Source organism: Talpa occidentalis, unplaced genomic scaffold (genome assembly GCF_014898055.3).
Source record: "Talpa occidentalis isolate TD23 unplaced genomic scaffold, MPIMG_talOcc4v2.1 talOcc4.7, whole genome shotgun sequence".
Taxonomy (NCBI): domain Eukaryota; kingdom Metazoa; phylum Chordata; class Mammalia; order Eulipotyphla; family Talpidae; genus Talpa; species Talpa occidentalis.
Window position 1 is genome coordinate 4,217,320 of NW_023605083.1, and position 20,749 is coordinate 4,238,068.

The following is a 20,749-nucleotide window of genomic DNA, read 5'->3' on the forward strand; positions in this document are numbered from 1 at the left end:
CAAGATCCATATTCAGTGCCATCTGCAAGGTCCTTTTGCTGTGGATGGCAGCATATTCGTGTGTCTGGCGGTTGGCAGGAGGGCAGTCTGGGGGCCACTGTTCAGGCAACCGCCCATCTGTGTCAGTGTCCAGGTTGCTGTGAGGGTGGACAGCTCAGGCTCTGTATGTGCCGGGACCCTCAGGAACACTGCGTCCTGGGAGTTCCCGGTCGGTGACTGGCTTTACTTCACCCCCAGAGGCAGGCACTGCTGAATACCTTCAAGATCGTAGATTTTGAAAATTTGTGAGAATTTGTCAGGGGGGTGTGGTCCTGGCCTGTGGCTACTTCACGCAACCTCCATCCCCTCGAGCATCAGGGGCCCGAGTAGCTCAGCGCCCGGCTCCCCATGGGCTGTGGGCGGTGCTGAGAGCTCTGGCCTCCCTCCCTCTTTTGCGCCTCCTCCCACTTTATAGAGATCCAGCAGCTGCCTGCTCTCTCGTCTTCCCAGAGCTCCTGCCACCCAGATGCCTCCAGCAGCCCTGGCCCTGGCCATGGAGGGCAGCCAGGCGCTTCCAGCCTTCCTGCTCTGCAGCACGTTGCTGGTCATCAAGATGTACGTGGTGGCCGTCATCACGGGCCAAGTGAGGCTGCGGAAGAAGGTATGTCCTGGCACGCATCCCCTCCCGCTGGCCGCCTCCCCCAGGACGGGGGCAGGGATGGGGACTTGGGGAGCAGGACTGGGGTTCTGAGTGCTCCCAGCAGGCTTTGGCTGCTTCCCAGCACACAGATCTGATATTTTGGGGGTGGAGTGGGAACCAGCACATCAGGAGTCTGAAAAATATTTAAGTGGAAATTCCCAACTCCCCAGCCAGGTTGCTTAGAAAGTCAGCAGAGGCCAGCTCCAAAGCAGGCTCTGTCGAAGCCTTGCAGGCGGAGTCTCCCCTTTTAACCCCAATCCTTGAGTCAAAACAGCACAAAGAGGCCAAAAGCTGAGGTGGGCAGAGAAGGATCGGGCAGCCCGTGGGGACGGCAGGCCCTGCACCGAGGGCGCTACCGCCCTCCTGGTCGTTGCGGGGCTGCTGACCACCCTCCCAGGCAGGCGGAGACCAGCTGTTCCTGGCCACTGTGCCCCAGCGGGCCCCTTAGTCCAGTTCAAAGGCAAGGACAGGCTGGCTCTGGCATCACCTGGGGGGTAGGGGGAACTTGGGGCATCAGGGATTTTGCCAGGAGCCAAGCTCAGCCCCCCCGCACAGGTACAGGCAGGACTGAAGGCAGGGCAGCCCCCCAGATGAAATAAGTCAGCTTCCCGACAACTCTTCCGGGCTGAGCCGAGCTGAGCCCTGGCTGGGCAGTCTTGTGCTACAGTTCTGTCTGCAGGGTGTGCAGCCACGTGGGCTCCAGAGAGCTGCCCACTGAATGCCAAGCCCCCCTGAGGGTGTCTCGAGTGCACAGACCCCGGGCAGGGTCACCAGAGCTGAAGGCCTCCTGCCACAGGGCCCATGGAGAGGCACTCTGGGCTTGGGGGCTCCTGTTCTGGACGTCCCTGCTGGAGTGGGGCAGTGGCAGGCCCCCCAGGCCGAGCAGACGGTGCTGGGACAAAGATTGTAATGGCTCCAGGGTCAGAAGCAGATTTGCTAGTGGGTGAGCTTGCGGGGACTGGCTTGCTCGGCTGCCTGCAGGGAGCAGTGCCCACGGGGCTGGAGCGTGACCCTGTGATTGCTCCGCTTCCTGTGAGAGAAACCGACCATTCGTTGTGAGCCCTCCTCGTGCCTTCTCCGGTTCTCTCACTCTTCATGTTGTGGATGAGCCCACCCTGACCCAGAGTTCACACATGAGGAAGGTGGGCTCAGGGAGTTCAGAGACCGTCAGTTAGTGTGGAGCTGAGGTTCTCACCTGCACCCTCTCATTACACTTGGTTCAAAATCCAAATCTTTCAGGTGCCTCCCGGACCCCTCCGGACCCCTGAAATATCCCCTTGGGCCTCTGCCCTTTGTCCTTAATGCTCTAACGTGTATTGGTTTTCTATTCCTCCAACATGCCCATTTTCTGACCTCAGGACCTTTGCACATGCTTCTCATAGTGCTTCAGATGCTGTTGCTACAAACTTCTCTTCATCTGGTTAATGTTGATGCTTTCTTCAAGCCTCAGCTTTAACATCACTGCCTTTGAGAAGACGCCTCTGGTCCCCACACTAGGTTAGGTGTCCTAGAAACATTAACCTGCTTTCTCCTTGACACTCACACCTTGGTTCACAGATAACTCCCCTGTCACCCTGGGAGCTTCACAAGAGCAGAGGCAGGAGGACCCTGGCTCAGTCTGTTGAGCTGCTGTAACAAAATGCCGTGAACTGGGTGACTTGTAGACAACAGAGATTTATTTCTCACAATCTGCAATCTGGGGAGTCCAAGATCAAGACGGCAGCATTTTCGGTGTGTGGTGCAGGTCTGTTTCCTGACTCGTAGACAGTCATCTCTACCTATCCACACATAGTTGAAGGGGTAGGGGAACTCTCTGGGGTTATGAGGACTGCACCCTCATAACCTAATCACCCCCGAGGGCCCTACCTCCTAATACCATTACATAGCGGGTTGGGCTTCAACATTTGAATCTGGAGGCCACCGACATTCTGTCCATGCAGAACTGGCACGTGCAGATGGCAGATGCTGGTGAACAGGCGTGTGTGTGACACATGGCTGCAGTCCCAAGGGATCGGGAGGCCCATCTCACCAACAGTAATGCTCAGTCGATGTATTCCAGGCTTTTGCCAACCCGGAGGATGCCCTGAGACACGGAGGCCCCCAGTATTGCCGGAGCGACCCCGACGTGGAACGCTGCCTCAGGCAAGTACAGGGGGGTCAGCTGAGGTTTTCTGCAGTAATTTAATTTAGTCATTGATTTAATTTTTAATCAACTGTGGAGAGTAACACATGCTCACAGCTCAGGATTACAAAACCAGAAGAATATTCAATGAAAATTCACCCCCTCCTACCTCTGAGTCCCAGCCAGATCTGCTCTCCAGGGGCAAAGGCTCTTAGCAACATCACAGATCCTTCCAGAGACGCTTTCTGCATTTATAGACAGCACGATGATCTCTGATCACCCTCTGATCTCTACCTTGCTTTCCCCACATCGTGGCAGAGATTGCTTCCTCTCGCTGGTGTTGGTCGTTCTATCCGTGCTGTCACACCTATGCTATCTCTATGGATGAGCCACTTTCCTGCTGATGGATGTTCAGGCTGACCTCGGTCTTTATCTGTTACGAATGAGTCCATCAAAACCTCATCCATTTGCCTCTGTGTATGTGCGATGCAGTCAGATGGTAAGAAATTATGCCAACTGGTGCTGCAGTCTCCTCCCCCAGCTGGTGTGCGAGGAGTTTCTCTCTGCCCCACATCCACTGTTAAGACAGATCCCTGCCAACATGAGCGGTGAAAACGTGCCTCCCATTTCGGTTTTACTTTGCATTTCCTTCATTCAGAGTGAAGTTGAACATCTTTTCATGTACTTAGCAACCCCCCAGTCGATTCCAAACACATTTTCATATTAGAAAAATCAGAACTATTGTTTGCAGAGTTTGGGTAATATTTTCAATACCTAGAGGAAAAAGGAAAAACCACCCACAATTCTAATCACACTGACATTTTCTTCTAGTTATTCTTTGTCTTCTACATCTAAATTTGTTCTTAAATTTATGCCTGACTGATATACCCAATTTGCGGTTCTGATTTTTTAGATTTATTTTACTTACGCATATAAGTACTGGGGTGTAGGCTGGAGGTGTGGAGGCAAAAGGATTCACCAGAGACAGAGCGGGGAGCAGAGCAGGCGGGTCCACTGAAATCCACTGCTGAGGGGAGCAGCGGGGAGACTGGAGAGGTCTGCCGCGCCATGTGGGTAGCTCCCTGGCCGGGGAGGGAACTCGGGCCGCAGTGGCTGGCGATAGCTTCATAGTGCTGAGACTTCACCCCTGCGCCACCAGGGAGGCCTGGGGTTCTGATTTTTTTTACAGTTAATATTGTTTTATGGGCACTTTCCCGGTCAGTAAATATCACTCAAAAAAAAAAAAATGATGCTTCCAAAATGACTGCACGGTTCACTTCTGTCCAGTCTCACTTGGAGGCCTGGCAGCTCCCTGTCCGCTGGTGACACCAGGGGCCTGGAGAGTGAGGAGGTGGCTCCTGGGGAAGGGGCTGCCGTGGAGAGGACGGCCGCTGAGCAGGAGTGAGGCAGGAGGCAAACTGGCAGAGCTCTCACCAGTCCCGTGCATCACAGCGGACATGGGTGGGACGCTGCTGTATAAATAAAGGGAAATTCTTTTATTAAGTGTGTGTGGGGGGCGGGGAAGGCCTTATGGTTTTCGTGGCCGTTGAAAAGAAATTACGTACTTGTGGTTTTAAAAATTACAGAAATGTGTCACGCGGGAAGTGAAACTCTGCTATTCTACCCTTTCTAAGATGGCTACAGTAGATCCAGCCACCCATCCAGCACTTCATGAGCACCTACTATGTGCAAGACACTGTGTTGAGCCCTGATTGGACTACAGTGAAAAAAGCCCTCCCCATGTACGCGTCCGCTCTGGTGGCCCTCACCCAGCCACACCCCATCGCCCTGCCTCTCCCGGGCAGTGGACAAGGAGGTGAATGAGCGGTCAAGAGGCCACGGGGCAGCCCGAGCCAACTCACAGGGGCCTCCAAGAGGAAGGGTTTGGCTTCCCCCAGGGCACGGGGATGAGGGGGCCAGGGATGCTGCAGTCAAGCTCCCTGAGGCCCAGGGCTGGCAACCTGGTCTTACCCACACTTGGTTAATTTTGACTGACTGTCGCTGTGCCCGGCAGAGACGACGCGAGCGAGCCGGCTCATTCCACCCACCGTGGACTTGTTCTCCTGAACGAGGTGACCCACCCCCGCCCCCCCAGGCCAGGCGTCAAGTGGTTGAAATTCAACTCACTTTGCGAGTGCCTCTGGGCTAAGGACGGTTTCTACCCACCCAGTACCTATTCAGTGAGGACTTGCCCTGCCAGATCTGGGGGTGACTGGTCTCCCCCAGGCTCCTCCTCCATCTCCTGACTTCACATAACCTTGGGGAACCTGGTGGAGGGTGCTGAGAATCAGACATCCTGTCCGCTGCTACCAGAGAACTGGCTAGAACCTGTCTGGAAGACCCTGGAAGCAAAGCTAGTTAAATATTAGACCAGAGCATATTTTAAGCTGCTGTTAGGGCCGCCCCACCGCAGGGCCAGGAAAGCTGGGACATCCAGGCGCTCGTGCATCTGCCTGGGGGTGGGCACAGGCTGGCATCCCACTGTGCGCCCGGTGCAGGGAGAGGCTGGGAACCGGGTTTCAAGGAGGATGCTGAGAGCAGCCACCTCTTCCTGGGGGTGCAGCCACAGCGAGGGGCCGCTTCGGAGTATCTGTTTGGTGTGCGTGGACTGCATCTGGTCCCGGGACCGCAGCCCTCAAGGCCCTTTGACATCACTCGACACCTTCAGTGGGTGGGTGGGGACTGAGGCCCAGAGCGGGAGAGAGACCTGTCCGGGAGCCAACGAGAGCCCCCCAGGACTGGGACTCTCAGCCGGCACCCCTTCCCGCCTCACCATAACGTGTTTCTATTCCTCTGGCCTGGGTGTCCGAGGGCGTTCGGGGGTCAGACCAAGCGGGCAAAATCGGCTTTCACGTTCATGCCAGGATGGTGTCCAGACGAGGGTGACAGCGACAGAGAGGGCAGCTGGCCTCCGGCTCGGCGCAGATGTTCTCAGCATGTCTGGAGACCACGTACCCAGGGCCCGGCCAGTCTCCTGAGGAGGGGCCTGGCGCTGAGAGGCAGGAGCAGGCCCGAGGGGCCAAGGAGCTCTGCCCGACTGGCAAGTGGGTCCAGCCTCCTCTGCTCCCAGCCTGCCCTCGGCAGTAACCTGATTTTCTCTATTTTATGCCTGTTTTGACACTAAGCAGCCAGTCTGTCGTCTCAGACCTGAAATTAAGGAAGCCACCAACGCAGATGGGCAGGTGGGCAGAGGGGAGAGGACGCCCCGCTTGGCAGCCAGCAGCCGTCCCAGCCCAGGCGGCCCGGGGGCAGCCTCGGTCCCCAAGCTGTGACTCCATGCTGTCAAGGCTGGTGTTGCAATGTTTGCCGAGCAAGGGGCGGGCCTGATGCGGGAAGCTCGCAAGCCCAGACTAGTGGGAATTTGCTTTGGATGACTTTTACCTTAAAAAGTGGTTGTTACTGGAATGACACATTTGGCTCAGCGTCTACCTGCTATGTGACTCCCAGAGCCTGCAAATCAGACCCTGGTCGGGAGGCAGGAAAGGCTTGCTTTCTTCATCCCCGACTTCCCGTGGGTCCTTGCCTTGTGGGGGCCTCGCTGTGGCTTTGTGGGGACACAACCCAAGAGAGGAGAGTGGGCTGGGCCAGGCCCAGGGGCTGAGGGTAGAACTTCGGCCCCTCTTAGCCCTCCGTCCCCGGAGCCCGGCTCAGCACCAGCTTTGTGGTTTCCTGCAAGGGCCCCTTCCCCGCCTCCAGCCCTCCTCGCCCTGCACCCTCTCACTCCCCCCGCATTCTGCCCTGCAGGCCAGGGCACCTCTACCCCCGCTGGAGGTCTATCCTCACCCCTCCTTGCCACCTCCTGTCCATCCTCACTCCTTTCCCAGCGTCTCCCCTCACCCGCTCTTCGGGGCTGGCCCTGTCTGTGTCCCTTAGACTGTGATTCTGTAGCACTTTCTAAAAATGGACTCGCTCCTAAAACAGAAACACTCTCTGAGGAGCAGTCTCTGAATGCGCAGGTCTCACGGGCTAGCTGTGCTTTTCCAGAAACTTTCAGATAAATAAGTATCGCAAGAAGGCTCGTCCAGGTGGAACCTCTTGCGGGTCACCTGTGGCAGCCAGACCTTGTGGGGGGCACTTCCCGGGGGTGCTCTCTGCGAGCAGCCCTGGAGGAGGGCACACTGCACCTTTGCCACCAGAGGGACTTTAGAGGAGCACATGGTGCCTCCTCCCAAGTCGGGTGAGCGACCGACTTGAGTGGCCCCGTCCTCGGCTCCCTCTCCCTCGTCCCTGTGCTCAGGATCTGGCCAGCACCTGCCTCTCTCTGGAGAGGGCAGACATAGGCCTCCCACCCCCAATCACTCCAGCTTGCGTTCCCGGGGACCTGGCCCCAGGTTGGGATTCCGGGGAGAGGGAGGAGGAAGGAGCACGCTGGCATCAGGGTGCACGGACAGAGATACCAATGGCTGTGTCCTGAGTTTGGCCAAAGAAAGATCCAGGCCCTGCTGGGTTTACAGAAGCTTTTAGACACTCAGCCTCCTCATCAGCCTCACAGGACCCCTCTCCAGCTCTTATCCAGCCTCACCTCTCACGAGCCAATCTCCACCCTCTGGCTGCACGAGCCACTTTACTGTCTCTTGAACGCACTGTGCTCATTTCCACCTCAGGGCCTTTGCACATGCCAAGCTCTCTGGAAAATGCTCCCCCTATTCAGCGAGCCCCTCATCACTCAGGCTCTAGGCAACCGTGGCCTTCTCTGACCACACTCACCTCACAGCAATGGGTGATGGAATGCTCTGGGCCCCCATCCCATGGCCCTTGCCTAAGGACTGCCTTGTCAGTGGTGGGGGGAAGAGGACCCTGCAGCAGGTCACCCCAGGGGCTGCTGGGCCAGCCCCGTCCCACGAGCACAGCCTTGGTGAAATGCCTGCCAGCCGGAGGGCCGGGAGAGGGCTTTCTATTTCTGTGGCACTCCAGTGCCTCGCACATGTGGCCTGTTCTCGGGGAGGTCATGGCCTGGCCACCGCGTTCCTATTAATTAGAGCTTCCAATATGCCGTCTATGACTCCAGTCACTTGCTCAATCTCTAATTTATGGGACTTGATGTTCCTACTCCCAAGGGAAGCTGCCCATCAGCAGGAGGCAAGGAAAATGTGAACCAACTCTTAGCAGATGTGGGTGGGTTTTCTCTCTCGGTCATGTATTTACAGCGGGGCTACACAGGGCCCGACCCCCACCCCCGCACGCACACACTCGATTATTTTAAACAACAGAAAGCAGGACAGCAAACTGAAGCCAAGAGCTCCGCCAGGTCCTGCGATTGGCCGGCTGCAGTGAGTGGAAGCTGTCCTCGTTATTCTCACCCTTGAGGGCGGCGGGGGCTGGCTTCTTGCAGAGACAGAGGCAGAGGCAGACAGAGCCAGGCGTGGATTTCAAGGACTCTCAGGCTCTGGCTGGTCCACCTGGGAAGGCCCAGGAGCCCATGTGGGTGGCAACCAGCTGGGGTTGCGTCAAATGGAACCTCTGTCCTCTGAGCCCTGGTGTCCCAGGTCAGCAGGGAAGAGGGGGAGACAGGTGGGGGCTGGTCCTGGCAAGCCCCAAGGCTTCGCATGATCCCAACATCAGCCCGCTGTGGCTCTCGCCCGTTCCCCGGGCTTCCTCTCCTCAGCCAGCTCGGAGTATCTGGCTGTCTCCTTGTCCCTGCTGTGAGGACCCCGAGCTGACCCCACCAGGGGTGGCCTTTCAGGACAGAGACTGGCCCCAGTGCTTGTGCCTGGCTCACGCGCCCCGTTCCTTCCAGAGCGCACCGCAACGACATGGAGACCATCTACCCCTTCCTGTTCCTGGGCCTTGTCTACTCCCTGCTGGGGCCCAGCCTTTTCATCGCCCGGATGCACTTCCTCGTCTTCTTCCTGGGCCGCATGGTGCATACTGTGGCCTACCTGGGCAAGCTGCCTGCGCCCACCCGCTCCCTGGCCTACACCCTGGCCCAGCTCCCCTGCGCCTCCATGGCCCTGCAGATCATCTGGGAGGCCGCCCGCCACCTGTGACCGCAGCCGGCAACTCGGGGCCCCCGGACCGTGGACTCAGCGCCCTTCGGAGACCTGCTGCTTCCTGCACCCAGCTGAGCGTGGGCCCTGGGCCCTGTGCAGACGGGTGTGAGTGCTTTTGGGTGTGCGGGCGTGCACACGTGTGTGCCTGGGTTCCTGGGTGAAGTAGCTGATTGGAAACACTTAGAGACTGGTTGTCAGGAGAGACATTCCTTCCGCTCAAATGGCACAGCACCGCGGAACACCCTCCCGCCGCCTCCCTGACAACGGGGATCTGATCGGACTTCGTTCCGGGGCCTGACCCTGGGGCCACTGGATCTGCGGCTGTAACGGATGAGACCCGTCCCCAGGACTCCAGCCGGCCAGCGGACAGGGGCTGACCCTGCATCCTCGGCCAGCTCCCGCACACGTCCCCGTGGCGGCCTGGCCTGGGAGTTACTGCCAGGCCCCCCAGACGAGGGCCAGGCCCCAGGATGCAATTTTGCAGTTTCTCCAGGGGAGGTTCGGGGTGGGGGTGCCCTTACCTCCTTTTGTCCCACCGTGTGTCTTTGCTGGATCAACCAGTAAAAGGAAATTTTCGGCTCTTTCAGAACCGCAAATGTGTACCCTTGAGCGATTGAGGGGGAGGGGCCTCTTCTAGACTCTTCTTCTAGACACCTGTGCCTTTAATCATTGCACAGAGTCATCTCAGCCCGCGGCCTGCAGCCTCCTGAGGCTCCTTCCTGGCGTCCACCCCGCCCAAGGTGCCCGAGGCCCCGATCCTGGGCACTGCTGCTGCTGTGTGTCCATGGTGAAGCGCCTTGACCAGAGCATCCTCTCAGGGCTCCCTGAGGCCCTCGTGCCTCCCGCCAGGGCTCAGTTCACTCAGGTGGATGCTGATCCGCCAGTCAGCATCCAGGCCTGGTTGCAACCAAGGGCACCTCTACCTTGCTTTCCCTACCCGCGGCCCCACACGGCCCCCTTTTCTCCAGCATCGGGAAATCTCCCTGCACCTGGACATGTCCATCTCCCATCACCCTGCGGTCCCCCAACTGCAGCTAGGGGGCTGATGAATCTGCAGCTAGGGGGCTCAGGGAGCCCTCAGCGGGTATCCCGGCTGGCTCTGGCACACACACACCCCCCCCACCCCTCCACCCCGCCACTGGAGGGTCGGGTAACATTGCCCCCTGGTGGCGAGACGAGGACTCCGCTCTGGGGCCGCAGGGCAGGCTGAGCCTTCATCGCGAGAAACGATTCCAGGAGGGAAGCATTTCTGCCTTTTAGATGATGGAAGAAAGGCTCTGACAGGAGTGGTCGCTCACCCAGAGTCCCTGAGCCGAGGTAAAGCTGGAGGAGCGCCCTAGGGTGCCTCGGTGCCTGTTTATATCCTGTGGCTGAGCTGTGCGATGCCCGCGGGACTCTGAGCCGCAGGACTCCCTGCAGCTCAGTGGGGTGGGCCCGAGGGCCTGGGACTGTGCAACAGCCTCCCAGCAGGGGCCCTGCTCCAACCTGGGCCCCCTCCCCCCCAAAACCAGGGTGGCCTCCCTACCCCCAACCCCAGATCTTATCCTCTCCCCCTAGAGTGCGTGTTGGGGGGCAGGGGTAGGGCAGGCATAGGACAGGGTCTGCGCTGCTGCCCCAGCTGTGCCTGAGTCTCCAGGTCTTGGAAGAGCGCCTGGCTCCCGGGGCCTTCCCACAGGGAGTGCAGTGTGTGTGAGATGAGTGTGGGTGCACGCGCGCGTGCACATGGCAGAGAGCAGGCTTCGGGGGTCTGGGGGGAGGGGCATCCCAGATGGTGGTGTCTGTGCGGGGGGCTCGAAGTCCCCATGGCCACCTTGGACTTACTTGCTTTTACCATCACTTGGAATTTTCCTTAAAAACACACCTGCACTTCCTCCTGGGGCTTTCCTCGGCCCCCGGGGATATTCCTGCTCCCTGGACCCCACCATCCCAGGGGCCTCGCATCTTTTCAATCATCTTTGACTGTGGGATGGTTCCTTCTCCAGGCCACATCAGCACAAGCCGAGCTTCCGCGGGCATCTTTGTACTTAGCGCCCTGAACACCTCTGCTTCTTTAAGCTTCTTTTCTAGAAGCCACGTCATTGAGCCAATGGGGCACGCCCGTTTCTAAGGCTTATTGTCTTGCAAAAAGATGGTTCCAATTTGGATGGATTTTAAAGAGTTTTGTCAATTTTTAGTACCCAAGTTGGGAAATTTGCAAGTGTCTAAATAAGAACTAGAGACCACCCACAATCCCACCTCCCTGGGAACACCACTGTTCCTGTTATGATCTAGGACTTTCCCGAATTTTTTACTATGCACGTAAAATCTATTGTGTATAGGATGCATAAGGTAGCCTGATATAATTATAAAATGCACCTTAAGCGTATAATATGCATATTAAGTGTATGTTGTGTATATGTGTGTATCTCCAGGAGACAGAGGCTGTGAGGTGGGTGGCATTTCTTCACTCTGGTGACAACAGTCCTTGCTCTTGGCATCTGCCAGCAAAGAAGACCTTGAGTTGCTTTGCTTTTAAAGTTTGAATTATGAAAACAATAGATTTTCCAAATCTAAAATTATAACATTGAACTATTCTTTCTGAAACCACATGCTGACACATCCTCCGACTGTCTAGAATTTTGCTGCTTTTGAAAAAGTTGACACTGTACTGCAACACTCGCTGCTGGGTTTTCACTGGCAAAGGAGGGGCGGTGAGGAGGCTGCCACAGGCAACTGAGGGAGTAGGGAGCAGGGTGAGTGGTTGGGACAGGGACAAGAAGGGTTACATCTGGAGAGGGAGGCCAGGGCTCAAACCCCTGGCTTGGGTGATGAAATTTTGCTGGAAGGGCCCCAGGGCGCCATTGGCGGCGTGAGGCAGAGGAGGAACATGACAGACAGAGGCTGGTACGTTAGGGCAACTAACCTGTTGGCTTGTGCAGAAGGGCCTGAGAGGCGAGAAGACAGGCATAGACTGTGAGCAGAGGCCTCATGCCTTCTCTGCAGTGAGCCTGGCGTGGGGTTTTCTGGGTATATCGAGGGCAGAGCAAGGTCAAGCTCAAGGTAGACTTTCAAGACTCTCCACTCTTATTCCTTTTTCATGCTGTGTAACAAGATGCCACAAACACAGCTGCTCAAACAACACCTACGTATGCCCTTAATGTCAGGAGTTTGGGCTCAGCTTAATGGGTCCTCTGTCCGGGCCTCGCAGGCTGCACACAAGGCTTCCTCCCAGCTGAGACCCTCTGGAGGCCTCCTCAGGGTCTGCTTCCCGGCTCAGGACTGAGCTCCCCAGGGTTGCAGGATTGTGCCCTCTGCTCCAAGGGAATTTCCCTGCAGAGGCAGCTCACAACATGGCTGCTTGTTGACCAGAGACGGGAGAACCTGTCTTTGCTTCCAATCTCTTCTTCCCGGGACACCTGGACTCTCTTTTAAAGGGCTCACCTGGCTAGGTCACCGAGGTTAACCTCCCTTTTGATGAAGCCAAAGCCAACTGATTAGGACCATAGTTTCACCTGCTAACTCCCTCCTCGTTGCCATGGCTACGCTCCCACCCACCCCGGGAGGGGCTCCCACAAAGGTGTGGCCACGGGGTGGGGTGGTGGAGCCCCTTGGCCTACCCGAGCTTTCCTCGAGCCTCCTTCCCGGGGTGTTTTGGTTTGCAACTTCCCAGATATTTTTTCACCTTGCAGGTGTGAAATGTGTGATAAACACCTTGTGAGGCCCGGCTCCGCCCCCCTCGGCCCCCACCCCATTTGGAGCTTAGAGAGGGAAAGGCTGGGTGACAACATGCAGACGTTTTCGGGGCTGTTGGTACAGCTCCTGGAGGGCGTGTGCGGAGTTTCACCCCGCGCCCCTGCTGATGCTTTGGGGTTTGCTCTCGCTTTGTCCTTCGAGAGGTCGGTCCGCGCCCGCCGCGCCCCCTGGCGGTCAGGGAGGGGAGCGCCCCGGGCCGTGCGCCTGGCCGTGACTCCACAGCGCCCCCCAGGGGCGGGCGGCGGAGGCGCAGGCGCTGACACCCCCCGCGGTGGTCCCCAAGAGGACTCTCTAGAAGAGGGGGCGCCCAGGGCGCAGGGAGGGCAGGCAAGCACAGTGTCATTTCGCCCCAGGACTGCACCCCTTTCCCTGTGCTCCTCTGCCAGAAGCACGAAAGCGGCTGTTCATGGAGGGTCGCAGCCAGGACCCCATCCTGGGGGGTTGCAGCATGACCCCCGCCTTACAGAGGGAGAAACTGAGGCCCTGGGAGTATCTAGCTGCAGCTAAAACTGGTCTTTAAAGAGCAAGACGCTTTTCTTCAGTTTCTCTCTCTCTCTCTCTCTCTCTCTCTCTCGCCTTCCCAGCTTAAATTGCTTTACTTGAAAAACAAACCACAAAATAGACAGCAACCCACAGTGCCCCCGCCAAGCTGGCTTGGCCAAATGGGCCAGGGAGGCAGAGAGAGGACGACCCCAAGGCCTCCCTGCTGGGACGGAGACTCATCCTCATGGAAAATTATATCCCGGGACGCTGCCCATACAGGCCTGCAATTAGGCCGCAATAGGGACAGTGCGGTTGGAATATATTTTTTTTGCCGGGAGGGCCCCCGCCAGCCCGCGGCTCCTGCACAGCATGTGTGGGTGATGACGCGGCTGTTTTCTCCAGTTCGCTCAGGAGGAAGTGACAGTGACATCCTTCTGCCCACGGCCGCACCAGTGCCTCCGTGGGAACTGGGCCCCTGGTTTTTTCCAAGGTTGGCATCCTGGAGACCCACCTTCCAGGCCCCTGCCAGAGCCCCACGCTCGGTGGCAGGCAGCCCCGACCTGGGATGCTTTGAGGCGCCTCCCTTTGGATGGGGACTGGAGAGAGGCCTCTGCCTGTCTGAGCTTGAGCACTGGCTGGGGGCTTGGGGGGGGGCCTGTCCCAGTGGGTGCTCATGCTCCATTCAGGACTTTCTGGCTCAGGGATTCCAGGAAGGCCGTTCTTCCTGGTTCTGGGACCCATGGGCTGTCACTTGCCGGTGCAAGTGCCCCCGGTGGGGACAGGAAAGGGGGGCTCTCAGCGAGGGAGGACCCAGCTCAGGCCAGTCTGGTCCCCAGCTCCAGTCCGGGTGGAAGGGCAGGCCAGCACCCCAGAGGCCTTTACGAGGCAGGTCCTTTTTCTAGGGTCTCCTCCTCCATCTTGTCCATGTTCCTGAGCCAAAACCTGGTCCCAAAGCTGCTCCCTCTCCCTCAGTCCATCAGGTACCACATCTGCTCCTGCTGTGTCCGGACACCTCCTAGGTGCTCCCACTGCTGCCCCATGGCCCTCATGCACGCCAAGTCCCTCCACCAAGCTGACCCCCTCCATGGCTCCCCACCACCAGCATGACAGCCAAACTTTTATGCGTCCAGGACACCTCCTCCAGGAAGCCTGTCCAGATGACTTAGACTTGGTTTGGGGTCTCTGGGGCCAGTGAACCCCGTGTGAGCTCTCACTCTCAGGGCCCCAGCACACAGTTCAGGGAATGAATGGCAAATGGAGCAGAGGCCGGAAGTGAGCAAGAAAACAGCTCTGCTCGCCCTCCCAGCCCCGTCCAGGGCACAGGTCTTGCCCTGGGGTAGCAAGTCAGGCGCCTGAGCCAGCTGGCAACAGGGGAGCAGAAACCCCCTCCCCCATGCCTTCAATCAGAGCCTGTGCTCCCTCACCCCATCAGTGTACCCCCCACTCCTGCCATCCAGGGTCCCAGCCCCCATCTCAGGGGAGAAACCGTCCACCAGCTGATGAGGAAGTCCCACGTGGCGGGGCCACCTTCCCCGGACAGGTCTGCCCTTCTGAAGGGGGCAAGGCCGAGCCCCAGGACCACGGTCCTGTGGGGGGGATTTTGGATGAAAGGGGAGAGAGAATATAAAGGGACGAATCGGGGGAGGAAGGGAGGGTCCTCACTTGACCCATGGGAGTAGCTGCACCTCCTAAAACAAAGTAGGGGGCAGGATTTCATGTGCTTTGAGCTTTTGGAGCTCACCTGGGAGCTGGGGCGGTGGCTGGGAGCACTGGAGCTTCCTGGGCACTGGGGAGCCGAGGGCAGGCAGAGTCAGGGGACTGGGTCCAGCCCACATGGAGGTGTGGTTTCTGTGAGAGGTGCCCCTGCAGGGGGCAGCCAGCTTCATCCCTTGGCCTGGGCAGAGTCCTGCTTCCTGGGGGCTGGCTGGGGCCCCTTTCTGCAGTATGTTAACTTCCCTGGGGTGATTCCATCAGAAGGGGTGGCAAGGGCCGAAGGTATTCAGATCACCCCCTCAGCCCAGTGCCAGGGGCTGGTGGTGCCTGTATCCTGTCACCCCCAGGTACCATCCGCCACTGGGTAGGCTGGGGGACTTGGGAGGTGCTCTCATGGCCTCAGCTGCCCTGTGGGCCTGCTTGGGACTTTCCCTCTGCACCCCCACTTTCTGGGGCATTTGACCAGGCCCCTCATTGTTCAAATCTCCACAGGGTCCCACATGTCTGCATGCCCAAAGCAGGGGACCAAATTCTAGCATCAGCCCCACTTACCCCCTGACCAGTCCAGAAACCCATGGTCACCCTCTGCCCCCACCGTCTGGCAGACAGACACTCCCTGTCCAGAGAGGGGAGGGGCCCCGCCCGGAACCCCACAGCAGGCTTTCTCCCAAACACCTGGCGTTCCCCGCGGCATCGAGCTGGGGGGACGGGTCCAGGGCAGGTCTCTGTCCCCCTTGGGCTGGCCTAAGCTAGGCCAGGGGCCCGTGACCGCCACAGACCAGAGCAGGGCCCCAGAAGGCTGTCCCACGTCAACTTGGGGCCCTGATCTGCCCTCCCGCAACTTCGGGGGCTTAACACATTTTTATTTCTTAAAGACAAAAGATTTTTGGTTTTAATACACAAAATGAGTGAGGTCCTTGTGAGCGCCTGCCCCGCGGGCCGGCCCAGCCCCTCCGAGGGCCGCAGTCTGGGGCGCTGGGGACGAGGGGCTGAGCGGGCCCAGCAGTCTGGCTGGGGAGAGGGGCCAGGAGCGCCCGCCAGCCGGTCCCGGCTCAGGCGGAGGGCACGTGCCGCGGGTCTCCCTCTCTCCAGCTGTCGCGAGGCCGGGAGGTGGCGGGGTCCTGGTGGCCGGCGTCAGTTCACCGTGGGTACCTGGCTGTGGTGCAGACTGAACTCCTTGGCCTTGAGACGCAGGCTGGCGATGCTGTTGGCCATGTTGACCCCCGGGGTGGCGGGGCCCGAGCCTCCAGGGCTGTAGGGCGGCACCGTGCTGGGGTGACAGGAGACACAAGGACACCCGGTGAGGCCTGGCTGCGCGTGCTGGGTCCCGCCTCTGCTCCTCTGGCCTCCCGTCCTCTGCTGCTCTCCGAGCAAGCCTTCCCCTGGGGTGGGGACCCCGTAAGGCTGCAGGAATTGGGGAGGAGGCCAAAGTGCCTGGGGCTGGCATTGCATTCCTGCTGGACTAGAAGCTTCTGAGAGCAGGGTGGGTCCCGGGTCACCTCCAGCACCTGCACCGGGGCACAGGTGAGCAAGGTGGGACGCACACACCTGTTCTTAAGGACCACTCTAGGCTGTTCCGCCCCAGGTAAGGACAGGGAGAGAGGAGGAGGGAGGCAGCTGGGGGCGCTGGGAGGCCGGCATGGGCATCGCTGGGCTCTGCTCCCGTCAGCTGGCCCCAGATCTCACCGCCCACGAGAGCTCAGCTCCAGCAGGGCAGCTCTCAGATTGAGAAGTGGAAGCACCCCTGGGCGCACAGAAACTCGACTCCCTGGCACCTTCTCCCTCTTTCTTCCTGCCCTGCCGCTTCCAGGGTTGACCCCAGCGGGGACTGGGGCCTTGGGGTCCGCCCAGGCTGGCTCTTGTGCAACACGGTCACATGCACTCACGGGCACAGCTGTGCACACTCACACACACACACACAAACACACTCACATGCACACTCAGGCAACCCTCACACACACACACTTGCCCCCACACCACAGAGGCCCCACATCACAGGGGCACCTTCACAGCTCTCTCCCGGTCCTCAGGTCTGGCTCCGTGCATCTGCCAGCAAGGCCCCCACTCACCTGTAGGGGGACGAGGCTGTCCAGGAGAGATAGTCGGGGCTCAGGGCGGTGGGCCGGGGCGCCACGGGCTGCTCCATGGCGGCCTCCTGGCTGTAGGACTTGAGCAGCGAGGCGGAGCGGCTGGCCAGCATGGCCCGCTCGTTTCGGCGGAACTTGGCCCGGCGGTTCTGAAACCAGACCTGGGTGAGGGCGGGAAGGAGGGGTGAGCAGGGCGCGGCGGGCTGCCGGGCCCGAATCCTCGTGGACAGGGTGTGCCTGTCCCACCACCAGCCCTGCAGGGGCAGCTGCACCTCTAAGCCTCAGTTTCCTCACCTGTAACGTGGGGGTGGAGAACGGGCGAGTGGATGAAGGAAGGGGTAATCGCACTTGGTCACTAGAGGCTGTGCACAGAGGAGGCACCTCACGCTTTGACTTCGATTTATCAAAACCCCCGTGCCAGCCTCTGCTCCAGGCACTTTACAAATACATTAGCTCGCTGGATTCTCGTGAATAGGCCCAGGCGATCTGCACTCACAGAGGTCCCGAAGGAACAGAGGGGTGCGGTCACTTGCTCAAGGTCGCACAGCTGGTGGCAAGGCTCGCATGTGGACCTCAGCCTGCAGGCCCAAGCACTCTCGCTCGGGCCTCCGCAGCGGGCACCGCCACCCGCGCTCACCTGCACGCGCGCCTCGCTGAGGTTGACGCGCCGGGCCAGCTCCTCCCGCACGAAGGCGTCTGGGTAGTGGGTGCGTTCGAACACGCGCTCCAGCGCCTGCAGCTGGCTGCTGTTGAACGTGGTGCGGTTTCGCCGCTGCTTCTTCTTCCGCTTGGCTGCACTGCCCCGTCCGGGGCTGGGACACTCACCTGTGGCAGGGCGAAGGGTCAGCAAGGCGGGTGCACACAGTACCCACCAGCACCCCCAGCCCCTCCAGGGTCGCCACCCAGCAGCCAGCTCAGCAGGCGGCTCTGAGCGCCCCACCCACGCCTCCCCCTGCAGAGGCAGGTCTAGGCGGGAGCGGGAGACCTCCCTTCATTCACTGCTCCCTCCCTTCATCTGCCCACGCACTCCTCCTCATGAGCTTACTGAGCACTGGTGACGTGGCAGGTGCACAGTGCTGGGGCCTGGGGAATACGTGAGCAAAAGCAGCCAGGCCCCTCGCGGGGGCCGGGGGCAGGCACCGCTGCCAGGAGGGACCACTCGCCCTGCCAGGGAGGAGCCGCCTAGTGTCCTCGGCACCCGGCCAGGCTCCGGGCAGGGTAAGCCCTCCACGCACATGTGATGACACAGATAAAGAGCAGTAAGGTCACAATTCTGGGGGCCCCCACACAAGCGCTTCGGCACCCGCAGATCTTCAGGTGCATACAGGAGCCCTACAAACAGTTGCTGTCATCCTCACCGCTCCCAATTCGCTGAGGGAGAAGGACCAGGGCTTCAGCCAGTCCAAGTTCAAGTGCCCAGTAAGTTACCGGTGGAGCAGGATTTCAACCACCGGGCAGATGCCAGCGTGCTGGTCCCACTCACCAAACCCACGCTGCTAGCTGCCGAGAGCAGTCCCGAAGAGGCCCTGGGCCCAGAGGCACCCTGCTGCTCCTGACACCTGGTCTGCGCTGGGCACCGGGGGAGATGAATCAGAGGCTTCATAGGCAGGGGAGGCCTGCTACGGAGTAAGGCCTCCGTGCCACAGAGTAAGGGCCTTGCCAGCTCCGGTGGGTCACGGGGACACGTCAGGGTGCGCCCTCGGGAGGGGTGGTGCTTTAACTGCCCTTCCAAGGATCAACCAGAGTTTCCCAATCATCACAGGGAGAGCGGGGAAAGACCAGGGGTGAAGCCCAGCAGGGCAGCGGACCCCTGGGCTGGGTGCAGAAGCAGCAGCCCAGGGGAGGACACCACACCACCCCGGGAAGGCACGGGTGAGCGACTTCTCTGCAACTGTCACCTTCCAGACCCGTCCTCTCTCTTGGGAGGCTAGGTTGGGGATTTAGCTACCGTTTCTACATTCAAATTTTTACCCCAGGGCAGAACCATTGACCCTTCATTTTCTAGGGCCCAGCTCACTGCCCATTCCTCCAGGGAGCCCTCACTGACCACCCGAGACAGTGAGGAATCCCCTCCCCTCCACTGGGCTTACCCAGCGCTTGGAACCAACACAGCCCAGTTCAGGGTCCCCTTGTGTATCTGATCTTCTTATTAAAATGTGTATCTTGCTCACAGTATCATGGCACAAGCCACGGAACAGATTCCGCCCCAGAGAAGGGTGCAAGGCAGCGGGCACACTCCCTCTGCCAGCTCCACCCCACACTCGCATGCATCGCGCTGCGCACACAGCACTGAGGCCTGGAATCAGTCATATTGCAGGCGCCATCCCATCTCGCCAAGCCCAGCCTGCTTCCTCCTCACTGCTCCCCACATTTAATTGGCCCTCAGACTCCCCCCGGCCCGTAGAAATTGGCTTTTTAAATTCATTTTTTTGTTCTCCTTCTAGCATTGCTTTTACAAACGCTCAATGTGTCTACTTTCTCCCCGCTCCTCGCCAACGGCAGCGTGCCACGTGCTGTCCTGCTCCCACTTCCCCCCGCTGACACGCGAGCCCCGGGAGTCCCCCACCCAGGGCACAGAAACCATCCCCACCCTTCCACAGCCCGCGGCCCAACCCTGTGCCATGAGCCCAGAGGGGCACTCGGTGTGTTTCCAATCTCTTGCAACAAAAAGCAGCCACCACCAATAACCTCAGGCAAACACGACTTTCTATTTTTGAAAGTGCATGTTCTCCACAGACTCCTAGAAGTGGGGTTGCGGGGGCCATGAGAACCCCCTCCCCCCTCCTCCCTTCCCACCAGGAGGCCTGCTCTGCTCAGGAGCTCATGGTCAGCCTCCTGAATGGCAGAGGCACCTCACGTGTCTTCTGCCCTCCATACACCCCACCTTCTTCACAAGGCACTCAGCATCGCTCAGCTGAGCATCTAGAACACCCCCAGCTGGGGAGGACCCCACTGAACCCCTGCTTTTTAACAAGCTCCCTGGTTAGCAGGCGTTACCGACCCGCTGATTGGGATCCAGGCAGAATTGTCCAGAAGTGGTCATGACTGTGGGGGAGGGGAGGACAGGGGGCCTTACAGCTGGGTTTGGACCGGAATTTCTCAAAGGAAGGTAATTTTGCCCCAGAGGGCATGTGGCAGCTGCCGGAGCCATAAGCTGGGGTGTGCTACGTGCACCTCAATACACAGGCGATCCTCGGGTGAGAAATCCACAGGGGGAGGGGGAGGGTCGGGTCAGCACCGCCCCCTCGGGGAATTTGTGCAAACATGTGACCAAGTGGGGGTGGTGGCCGAGGGGCCCCCCGGGAATGGCCCGGCTGGGCCACGTCAGTCTTCACTCCTCACCGCGTTGCTCCAGGAAAAGGCAAAGATGGATGGGGATTGTCTGCCGCCTGGGCCGTCTCTCCACCCTCCTCACTTGGGAAGAAACAACAAAGATTCCTGCGCTGGACACCGGGCTGAGCAATCCAGCCCACGCTTGGAAGCTTCTGGAACACCAGCCATACTAGAAGAGCCGAGTTCTGTCCCCTCCCGGCCGGCCGCTGGGCCATGTGCTCAGTGCAGGAGACATTTCAGCCAAAAAGACTTTTTTGGGAAGTTTCTAGCAGCTCGGAACTGAGGGTGTTCCGAGTGGAACACCACGTGAAAACCACGTTGCCCGCCCAGGGGACACCCACGCGGGGCTCCACCTCCGCAGCCTGGCGGGCTCCTGGACAAGAGTGGGGCTCCACGGCCTCTGCCCAGGGAGTCCCCGCACCCGCTCTCAGGGGTCACCAATTCTCCACACGGGGACACTGAGTGGGGGGCCAAGGACAGGTGGCTGGGATCACACCCACGTGTTTGGGGGCCAGCAGAGGAGGCTGAGTCTCCACGGGGGTCTCCTCCCTCCACCTCCTTCCTGTGGTGAGGGAGGGGGCGCGTCTGGGTCATGGTTGGGCAGGGGTCT

At 59.5% G+C, this 20,749-nt stretch overlaps 2 protein-coding genes across 2 annotated transcripts in view; one reads left to right on the forward strand and one right to left on the reverse strand.

The window, feature by feature from the left end:
* Positions 1-438: 438 nt before the first annotated feature.
* On the forward strand, positions 439-10,180 carry PTGES (prostaglandin E synthase). Its single transcript, XM_037494049.2, has 3 exons — positions 439-640; positions 2,739-2,821; positions 8,539-10,180. The coding sequence occupies exons 1-3, from the start codon at positions 506-508 to the stop codon at positions 8,786-8,788; spliced, it is 468 nt and encodes a 155-aa protein (XP_037349946.2). The 5' UTR covers positions 439-505; the 3' UTR covers positions 8,789-10,180.
* Positions 10,181-15,746: 5,566 nt separating this feature from the next.
* Positions 15,747-20,749, reverse strand: part of PRRX2 (paired related homeobox 2) — a 40,692-nt gene continuing 35,689 nt past the window's right edge. Inside the window, exons 2-4 of the mRNA XM_037494345.2 lie at positions 17,444-17,631; positions 16,789-16,967; positions 15,747-15,989 (exon numbers count right to left, since the gene is read on the reverse strand). Coding sequence (XP_037350242.1) covers positions 15,854-15,989; positions 16,789-16,967; positions 17,444-17,631 — 503 coding nt within the window. The 3' untranslated portion in view covers positions 15,747-15,853. The remainder of the gene's footprint in view (positions 15,990-16,788; positions 16,968-17,443; positions 17,632-20,749) is intronic.

What these genes read in the sequence shown, in the direction of transcription:
- PTGES (XM_037494049.2), top strand. Translation starts at nt 506, where the DNA reads ATGCCTCCAGCAGCCCTGGCCCTGGCCATGGAGGGCAGCCAGGCGCTT. An exon ending in AAGTGAGGCTGCGGAAGAAG is followed by an intron (nt 641 to 2,738) that starts GTATGTCCTGGC and finishes GATGTATTCCAG; the next exon opens with GCTTTTGCCAACCCGGAGGA. An exon ending in GACGTGGAACGCTGCCTCAG is followed by an intron (nt 2,822 to 8,538) that starts GCAAGTACAGGG and finishes CGTTCCTTCCAG; the next exon opens with AGCGCACCGCAACGACATGG.